Genomic DNA, 10,838 nt, shown 5'->3' on the forward strand with positions numbered 1-10,838 from the left:
GGTAATTTTGAAATAGTCTAAGAGCGGAAACCATACTCCACTCCCCTTAGTGCAAGGGATTTTCTTATGTACCATCCCACGATGACAACATCGGCCTTTGGTTATACCAGTCGCGGGGTGCCTGGCCTAGGACGAGAAAAGCCCAATGAAATGGTAATTTAACGACCACTAAATCTCTACAACACATTTTTTACGGTCTATGGCGCCAGCATCAGGACAGATGGTTAAGGACAACACAGATATTGACTCTTTTCGACTATCTTTTCGGCTATCTGGACTGTCCAAGACAGTGTGTTAGTGGTTAGTGAGAGAGAAGTCGGTGTAGTGACCATTGAGTCGTTAAATTCGCTCTGAGTGGTACCGGGATGCGAACCCAACACCGATCAGGCAGAAAGTAGCCCAGTGGTAAAACGCTTGCTTGATGTGCAGTCAGTCTAGGATCGATCCCCAGCGTCTGGCATATCAAAGACCGTGGTATGTGCTAACATGTCTGTGAGACGGTGCATATAAAAGACCCCTTGCTACCAATGGAAGATGTAGCGAGTTTCTTTTCTAAGACTACTAGTATGTCAAAATTACCAAATATTTGACATCCAATAGCCGATGATTAATAAATCACTGTGCTCTAGTGGTGTCGTCAAGCAAAATAAACTTTAACAACATCTCCACGAAGAATGGTAATGTAAATGTCTAAATGTCTTGTTTTTCGACTTTTATTTTTAAAAATAGCTGCGTTGTTGAAATATAAGGCGCAGTAACAATAGCTTCAAGTGTTGTTATCTCCGACCAAATGGCTGCGCCACAATTACAGGTTTCCGGGAGAAAAACATCACATTGGCGCGCCCGTCTACTTGAAACAAATAGCATGATTTTCAATCTTCAGAAAAATAAAAAAGAAGAAAAGAAAGAAACAAAAAGAAGAAGGAAAACACAAAGAAAGAAAAAAAAGGGAGAAGATTTCATTTTTATAATCAAACAAATGTTCTCTTTGGAAAGTTTAATGTAAACCAATTAATCCACAGTCATGGGTTGTTTTATCAGTATTTTCTATTTTTTATTTTAAAAATATTTCTTCAATTCGGAGATTACGAGACTGAAAATAAGGAATATTTTAAGTGTGAATGTTTGTAACTACAGTCGATAGTAGCCAGGGGCATAAGCAAGCTTTAGCATTGGGCGAAAAAAGGGGACGAAGATCCTAGCCCCCCCCCCCCCCCCCCCCCCACACCCCCCCCCCCCACACACACACACACACACCACACCACCACACACCAGGACGTTTACAAATTAGTTTATAAATTATATGTGAATATTAGCACATTTTAAAACTAGTTATTTTGAAGGAAGGAAGGAATGTTTTATTGAACGACCTACTCAGCACATCTTAATTACGGTTATTTGGCGTCAGACATATGGTTAAAAAACACACAGAAAAAATAGAGAGGAAAACCGCTGCCGCCACGCAATGGTACCATTTCCGATTAGGAGCAAGGGATCTTTTGACATGCAGCATCCCGCAGATAGAATAGTACATACTACGGCCTTTGTTATACCAGATGTGGAGCACTAAAAGTTTGTTTTTGTTTAACAACACCACTAGAGTACATTTATTTATTTATTATTCATCGGCTATTGGATGTCAAACATTGGTAATTTGACTTATAGTTTTAGAGAGGAAATCCGTTACATTTTTCCATTAGTAGCAAGGGATCTTTTATATGCACCATCCCACAAGCAGGATAACACATACCTTTCATGTACCAGTTGTGGTATACTGGCTGGGATGAGAATTAGCTCAATGGGCCCACTGACGGGAATCGATTCTAGACAGACCGTGCACATGATTATTTAGACAGCTGGTGTGAAAGAAGGGAAACTGACGGCCGTTAAAGCAGCAATGGATCTTTATTTTATATCCGCTTTGCTACAGACAGCTGGTGTGAAAGAAGGGAAACTGACGGCCGTTAAAGCAGCAATGGATCTTTATTTTATATCCGCTTTGCTACAGACAGACAGGACAGCACATACTACGGTCTTTGATGAACCAGTCATGTAACACTGGTTGGGACGGGGAAAAAACCAAGAGTCCATAGAGGGCGATCGATTCTGCTGTGTCCGGGCCCAAATGTTCAGAGTAAACATTCTCAGCATGTTGCAGTTGTAATTTCTCGTACAATCATTTTATAAACATATTAAAACAAAACTCTGTTTAAATGTTTTAAGTTGGCATTTGCTGGATAAAATTTAAACTCAGTTTTAATACATTTAAGAATAGAGGGTAGCTACATCCATGGTAAATTAGATCGCTCAAAATTTAATGTAAAAGTACAATTTTTATAAACATGTTTAAAACGTTTTTTTTATTTAAATTTTTATACTTGTCATTTGATGGGGAACATTTATACTCAGTTTCTGTACATTTGAGAATAGCTACATCCATGATAGATTAGATTACTCAAATGTAAAACAATCATTTTAGAAACATATTTTTAAATGTTGAAAAAAAAGCGTTTTATACTTGGTGGATAATGTTTTAAATTCAGTTTCAGTGCATATAGGGTATCTATATCCATAGTAGATAGGGTCGCTCTGATATAAAACAATATATTATTTTAATATTTATACTTGGTGGAGATTTGTGTTATTCAGTTTCAGTGCATATAGGGTAGCTATATCCATAGTAGATAGGGTCGCTCTGATATAAAACAATATAACATTAATTTTATACTTGGTGGAGATTTGAGTTATTCAGTTTCAGTGCATATAGGGTAGCTATTCCAAAGTAGATTGGATCGCCACGATATAAAACAATCAAAATTAGAAACATATTTTTAAATAAATTTTTTTTAGTTTTATGCTTGGTGAAGATTTGTTTTTACTGTTTCACTGCATATAGGGTGGCTACATCCACGGTATCTTGGACCGCACCGTTAGTCGAATCCCGGAGCATAATAATTGCTTTTATACACTGCCTTGACTTTATTCATGATGCCATTGAGGATTATTCCGGTGATGGCTTCCATGGCCTGGACTGGTTGGTTCTGACAGAAATTCGTGTGGACATGCACTTTTGTACACATTCTCTGAAAGTAACCCCACAGAATCGGCCTTGGCGGTGCAGTGATTAAACGGGTTTTAAGGCTGGCCATTGGGAACTTGTTTTATTTATTTATGATGTATTGTCTGCGCTTATGCCCAGTTAAGGTTGAAGGTCGCTATTCTGTACATACGCTTGAGCCGTCTGTCTGTAATAAGGGATTCATGTTTAGTTGTTAGTCATGAAGTGGATCTGCTAGGGTAGTAAGTGGTGAATTAACCATTTGGAGAATATTACATACTTTTATCCATTTGGTAAAAACAATTAATGAATGAACGAACGAACGAACGAATGAATGAATAAAACCAAAACAGACCTCTCACAACCACTCCAGGGCCCCGTTCCACAAAGAGATCTTATCCCTAAGATCACCGTAAGTGCATAGCTACCTTATGCACTAAGATGATCTTAGTGCTAAGATCGCTTCGTTGAACGGGGCCCAGGACGTAACAATCTGGTAAAGCAATTGCAAGATAGTATTTTCTTTTGCATTAAAAACATAGCTATTAAATGCTTATAGGTTATAGTATAGTACATTTAGGAGTTGTATAATATTAGCACCGTCTTGAATAAACTAATCCTTTAAAGGTCCGTGCGCCTCATCTCTCTTCACCCTCTATCTGTGTGTGTGTGTGTCGCGCTCTCTCTCTCTCTCTCTCTCTCTCTCTCTCTCTCTCTCTCTCTCTCTCTCTCTCTCTCTCTCTCTCTCTCTCTCTCTCTCTCGCTCGCTCGCTCTGTCGGTCTCTATCTCTTGGTCTCTCTATATCTTTGTCTGTATGTCTGTATGTCTGTCTGTCTGTCTGTCTGTCTCTCTCTCTCTCTCTCTCTCTCTCTCTCTCTCTCTCTCTCTCTCTCTCTCTCTCTCTCTCTAGCTCTGTCGGTATCTATCTCTTGGTCTCTCTATATCTTTGTATGTCTCTCTCTCTCTCTCTCTCTCTCTCTCTCTCTCTCTCTCTCTCTCTCTCTCTCTCTCTCTCTCTCTCTCTCGCTCGCTCGCTCGCTCTGTCGGTCTCTATCTCTTGGTCTCTCTATATCTTTGTCTGTCTGTCTGTCTGTCTGTCTGTCTGTCTGTCTCTCTCTCTCTCTCTCTCTCTCTCTCTCTCTCTCTCTCTCTCTCTCTCTCTCTCTCCCTCTAGCTCTGTCGGTCTCTATCTCTTGGTCTCTCTATATCTTTGTCTGTCTGTCTGTCTCTATCTCTGTCTCTCTCTCGCTCTGTCGGTCTCTATCTCTTGGTCTCTCTATATCTTTGTCTGTCTCTGTCTTTGTCTCTCTCTCTTGGTCTCTCTATATCTTTGTCTGTCTGTCTGTCTCTATCTCTGTCTCTCTCTCGCTCGGTCGGTCTCTATCTCTTGGTCTCTCTATATCTTTGTCTGTCTCTGTCTTTGTCTCTCTCTCTTGGTCTCTCTATATCTTTGTTTGTCTCTGTCTCTGTCTCTGTCTGTCTCTCTCTCTCTCTCTCTCTCTCTCTCTCTCTCTCTCTCTCTCTCTCTCTCTCTCTCTCTCTCTCTCTCTCTCTCTCTCTCTCTCTCTCTCTCTCTCTCTCTCTCTCTCTCTCTCTCTCTCTCTCCACTTCTCTCCTTTCGTCCCTGCCTGCATGCCTGTTCCTCTGTCTGTTTCTCCCTCTGTCTGTTTCTCTCTCTGTCTTATAAACCACAAACTAAATACATTAAAATGTGTCCTTGTGAACGGTCACGCGAAAGCTGGATTTTACGTCTAACGTTAGATGGATGTGATATGTTACAAGACGGTGGTACCAGTCAATTTGTTCGCGAGCTCTCGGCTTCTAAACACGTCACTGGTGTTTCAGTTCAGAACAGTATTCTTGAACATAACCACGGAAATTAATTAAACTGATAATCCAGCATGTTACGATGGATTTCTGACGAACACAACATGCATGTTTATGAGTATGAAAACTTTTTTTTTTACAATTATTACTCATTTCCATAGCGCCAAGAAAAGCTTTTTAAAATTGGGTTATTGTTAAATGAATGCGGCAGGACTGAACCCATTACCAGATTTTTGCGAAAAAAAACCCATACGTACTGAACTCATTTATGACGCGTACCAGGCTAAGTTAACTGTGAATGTCATTTGTCCGTAATTCGAAATACCGTATGCGTATATGTATACGTATGCGTGTACGTACTCTGTGTTCAATGCGTAATCCGTAACAATCACTTTCTACGGAAATAGGTTGAGAAGATTCCATTATTACATCGCTCCGTATGCGTGTTCGTATCTATGGATTATTAATTGCTTGCACGTATACGCATATATGTGGCGGGACCTAGCACCCAGTGGCAAATCGCTCGCTTGATGTGCGGTCGGTTTGGGATCGATCCCCGTCGGTGGGCCCATTGGGTTATTTCTCGTTCCAGCCAGTGCACCACGACTGGTATATCAAAGGCCGTGGTATGTGTCATCCTGTCTGTGAGATGCTACTGATGGAAAAAAAATTGCGGGTTTCCTCTTTAAGACTATATGTGAAAATTACCAAATGTTTAATATCCAATAGCCGATGATTACTAAATCAATGTGCTCTACTGATGTTAACTTTGTACACGCACAGGGATTTCGAACAAACATAATTTGTGCCGTACGTGTTGTTTCAAGACACACGCGTCTGCACGATTTTCACTAAATGATATACTAGTAGTAAACTAGTGTTTTGAGAACACCTGGTGTTATTCTCCATTTCCAGCTATTGGCGTCATCATCTTTTAAAATGTATATCTGGAGCATTCGTTCAAGAGGAGAACAATGAGAACTATACCAGGGCACGAGTGTAGTGGGCGTATTTCTGTGGTCCCTCGTGTATTGTTCAGAACTCGACCAGCGTCATAAGCAAAATAGAAATCAACAAAAGTCTTCTCTTGTTTCTAACCTCTTGTTATCCTTAACCTATGCCGCTACCCTAAATTATTGTGCTTAAACTATGGAGCTACCCTACGTTATCATTAAACTGTGCCATCGATTTTTATTTTTCTTAAACTATACCATTTTCTAATTATCATTTAAAAACTATGCCACTGCCTACATTAGCCTTAAATTACCATCTGTGTATCCTTAAACTCTGCCATCAAATTTACTAAATTATCCATATCTATCTATCTATCTATCCAGCTATATGTCTGTCTGTCTGTCTGTCTGTCTATCTATGTATCTATCTATATGTATGTATATAAGAATGAATGGAATTTTTTTTATAAACTAAAAAACTATTATTTTCTAATTTTGCCCCAGGGATTCGAAATTGATTTTAAATTGACCATTGTGATATACAAAATATAACTGTTTTTCGGTCAGTCTTGTTTTAAGTTTATTTGGCAGGTACTATGTTTTGTTTACCAGCCGAATACGATGTATTTGTTTTTAGAAGATTGTTTGGAAAAGGGGTAACAAACAAACCAACCGCTGCAAAGTGGACTGGTTTAGAGGCTTAGACGCAGGCTTAGCCGGCGGTTAGTCGTGTGGAGATAGTTTGTGACAAACTACTTTAATTCTCAGTTGGTTTTGCGTTTGTCCTACGTACTGCTTTACACACACACACACACACACACACACACACACACACACACACACACACACACACACACACACACAGAGAGTGGAAACAAGTGTGTAAAGAATGCAGATATTATTTAATTAAATACGTATGTACATTCAAGCTAATTACCAGTAGTTATATACAGCATAAACAAGAACGTTAATACGCATGTCTCTGTACAGAAATAAATACATGAAAGCCCTCTCCCCCCAATTAAAAAAAAAATCCCCCCCTCCCCCCCCCTCCCCCCAAACGATTAAGAACTGGGTAACATTTCGAATATACATACATTCTATGTATGTTTAGAATGTAAAAGTAAGACGAAATCGTAATGTTGTTATGCTACAAGTTCGATTGTCCTTGATTTTCGAACATAAATACATTATGCAATAGGTTTATAGAGTATCATGTTCAATCAATATTGATATCTTTGTCCTAGGTAATATATTACCTCAAGTACTTATAGGAGTTATGAATATACAAATGTATTTGTATCCATTACACGTCAATGTTTTGTTTTATTAACTTGATTATAAGGCATGTTCACATGCGGTGGGGGAGAGGCGACAATTTTATGTTATGTGTGGATGGTCTGCCGGATAGATTTTCTTCTGTGCCTATATCTTCTTCTTCTCGTTCTTCGTTAGTCAAATCATCAGACCAGTCATTCCCACAAAAAAGGCGGTGTTCATTAGTTCAGTGACTGTTCCATGCAGTTTTGTGGCGAGTATTGTTGTGTTTGGCCATATTAATTGCCTGGATGTGTTGTGTAGGCAGTGTTGTAGGATATATTCGGTGTGTTTCAGCCGCTTGTTCACAAGGGCAGTCTTCGGAATCACCAATTTTGAATTTTCTGTGCAAATGATATCTCAGTCTGTATAAAATAATCTTTTGTTCCTTCTCACTGGACTGAATTAGTCAGCTTTACCAGGGGACTAGATAAATCTAGCTAACCCCAGGGCTAAACATTTCTAAATACGCCTGACGTCATAACTCATGTTTTTGAGAATTCTGTTGAATTACTTATACTCCAAGTTGCCATTTCACGTTGCATCATTGTTTTAAAAATATTTAAACAAAATGATATTTTCAGTTTTATATTTTAAGTTAAATTGTTACATTTTTATGTCGTTGCATAATCTAGACAATATTTTTCCGGTATGATTAATTAAGTTTGTAGGTGAATTGTTTATGAATCGTTCTAAAATAAACAAACCTTAGCTTACAAAATTAATGTTTTGATACTGTAATTAAAAGGGCAAGAAAAAGAATCAATCACCGTTGTGAGGTATAGATGACGCAATTCCAACCCTCGGGACAAAACGGTTTTGTAAGAGCTTGTGTAAATCTCAACCCTCACAAAAAATAGCTTGTCCCTTGGGCCGGAATTGTCTTACATACACCTCACAATGATGTTAGATTCTATTAGTATGTGATGAATATATAACACATTGCCCTCTCCTTGTGATCAGTTCTGAAATAGTCCAAAATAACAAATACCATATTCTTAACGGCTCAGTACATAAAACTAATAGTTTCATCTCTTCTGCGCAATGTCATTATATGAATATTATTGTTGTCCAGTTCGGATCACTCTGTTTAATGCACACATTTAAAACAAAACTAAATCTGAACGACAAAACTGTTATCCGTAATCAAGACCGTATCTCAGTACACGACTGGTATATCAAAGACGGTGGTATGTGCTATCCTGTCTGTGGGAAAGTGCATATAAAAGATCCCTTGCTGTATTAGAAAACAAAATGTAGCGGGTTTCCTCTGACGACTATATGTCGAATTACCAAAATGTTTGACATCCAATAGCCGATGATTAAAGAATCAATATGCTCTAGTGGTGTCGTTAAAGAAACCAAACCAAAACGTATCTCAGTGCACAGTAAAATCCAATGGGAATTTCGCAAAATTGTAGTTGATTCCATGAATATCTATCTAGTGCCTCGACTATAGGAGGACAGCCACTCCCGCGGATTTCTTTATGCTACCTGAAAGAGGACTGCCACTCAGACTAGTTTACTTAAATCCAAACCAGCATATGATAAAACTCATTGGAATAAATATAGCTGTGATGACATGCACAATAATGATTCAAACGTGTGTAATGTTGTAATTATTCACAGGCCCAGTACTGTGTATATACAGTTTTTAATCTCTACATATTATCTTCAGACATGTTAAAATTATTTATAATAAACAAGAGTGCTCCAGATAGGAAAAATGCAGACCCTTACATGAAATGGCCCTTCTGCATTAGACAGAATTCAGAAATAACCTGCACGTGCATTTCGATAAGTGAAACCGTGCATCTTGGCTGTCTTAAAACATAGAATCTCTAATATTGAAGGGATAATTGTGTCCATAAATCTGAATGAATTAAAAATAATATTTTAATGTGAAGAATATTGGTCACCTTGGTTCATATTCCTGGAAACAAGACCTGGCAATACATTGTTCTAGAGGTATTAATTACCAGACAAAATGTACTATTTTCTATTACAAAACCTGATCTTTAAATTCATTCTGTTTTTCCTTCCTTTCTTCTTTCTTTTTCCCTTAAAACGTTTTCTTTCTTTACTTTCAGTTTCACTGTTGACTGCATATATTTCAGAATTCTGTTTTTATTTATCCATGTTTATTTATAATGTTGTAATATACAGTATGTATTCATATTAATTTTATATTAGTGAAAAAGGTGTCGGTGTAGTTGCTTCCTCCCACTAACAGAGTCGCCACAACGTACTATCGGTTAGAACCGGTACCGGGATATCAACACAGTACGTATAAATCCAATGGATTAATCACTAAGCTACGGGGTATGATCAATAGTGAAATGTATACTCTCAAAACCTATTTTATAAAATTTTAAATAAAATTAGGCGATTTATGATCGCCATCATATATTTTTAATTGCAATTGCAATGAGATAGAATCTATTCGTAGATATTCCGTTCTTATTCAATATATCATGGTACTGACATTTTGGAGGTATTTTGGCACAGGGATGTTTGTACGATATATTACTGGCATTGCTAAAACAAAGTTGAGATACAGATGGAAGAATAATTTATGAAAAAAACACAACCTTAAATCGTTTCATTACTTATGGGTAGTTTCTGTTATAACGTAGATGGCTACTGATTATACACAGTTTCTACCAAGAGGTATTGAGGCCTGTATATAACATAATAATAAAACTACATGTACTTACTGTTTGGAGTCGCTTCTCCGTCCTGACGGCGTGAAGAACCATGGCGTTGCCCACGGTGGTGAGAACGCAGAGCAACGACAGCACGATACCCAGGGGGATCACTCGCCACAAATCGTCCACAACCACCTCTTCCACGACGTCCGATGAGTTCGTCCCGTTCATGGTGATGTTTAGTATCCAGAAGTCGTCGAAAGGGTAGTCGAACAACTGGGACAAGACATTGTCCGTCGTCTGCTCCATGTTTCAAGCCCTGACCGTGTTAATCCAGATTGTTTGCGGACTACGCTGTTGGGAAAATGGCATTACTTTAACCGCTTGTGCACAAAGAGTCTTGCACAAAAAGTCTTGATTGCGCGTCTGGCATAGGATCTCTCTCTCTCTCTCTTCTTTTTTTCCTTTTTTTTTAAGGAATCAGTTCAACACTTGTCGACGTTTTTCCGTCTTTGATGAAACCAAACATGTATTGCATACCAAAATCAACAAATACAGATGCGCAGTTGTACATAATTGTTTTTCTTTGTAAAAATAATTTTCTATGTGTCAAAAAAAAAAAGACAGCAAAAATTTAAAGTTTTATGATTTCAAAAACATACCGCTACAGAAAATATAAAAAATTGTCAATAAATGTGAAATAAAAACAGCAGAATTTAAAGTTTTACGAATTCGAAAACGTACCGCTAAAGAAAATATCCAAAATTAGTTTTTCTATACAGATTTATCATTTAGTCAAAGTTCTATAAAGCCGTTTTAAACAAAAACAAAACACACAACAAAACACAAATTTAAATCCGAAACATTGGCACCATCATCCAAAACTGAATGTTATCCATTTAAATTAGCTCCTGACTTTGTTTATCCTTCTGTTCTCAAACACCAAAAGAAAGTTCTTGACTAACTCCATGTCCGCTGACCACACACCAATTTGCTGTCATCTGTATTCTCGAAACACATTGCTTTATCACTTT

General features: G+C 38.0%; 1 protein-coding gene across 1 annotated transcript in view; it reads right to left on the reverse strand.

The window, feature by feature from the left end:
• LOC121368829 (histamine H1 receptor-like) overlaps positions 1-10,113 on the reverse strand; it is a 116,499-nt gene extending 106,386 nt beyond the window's left edge. Inside the window, exon 1 of the mRNA XM_041493575.1 lies at positions 9,874-10,113. Within this exon, the coding sequence (XP_041349509.1) occupies positions 9,874-10,113 (240 nt within the window). The remainder of the gene's footprint in view (positions 1-9,873) is intronic.
• Between the last annotated feature and the right edge of the window lie 725 nt (positions 10,114-10,838).

The sequence above is a fragment of the Gigantopelta aegis genome, chromosome 3 (genome assembly GCF_016097555.1).
Source record: "Gigantopelta aegis isolate Gae_Host chromosome 3, Gae_host_genome, whole genome shotgun sequence".
Classification (NCBI taxonomy): Eukaryota; Metazoa; Mollusca; class Gastropoda; order Neomphalida; family Peltospiridae; genus Gigantopelta; species Gigantopelta aegis.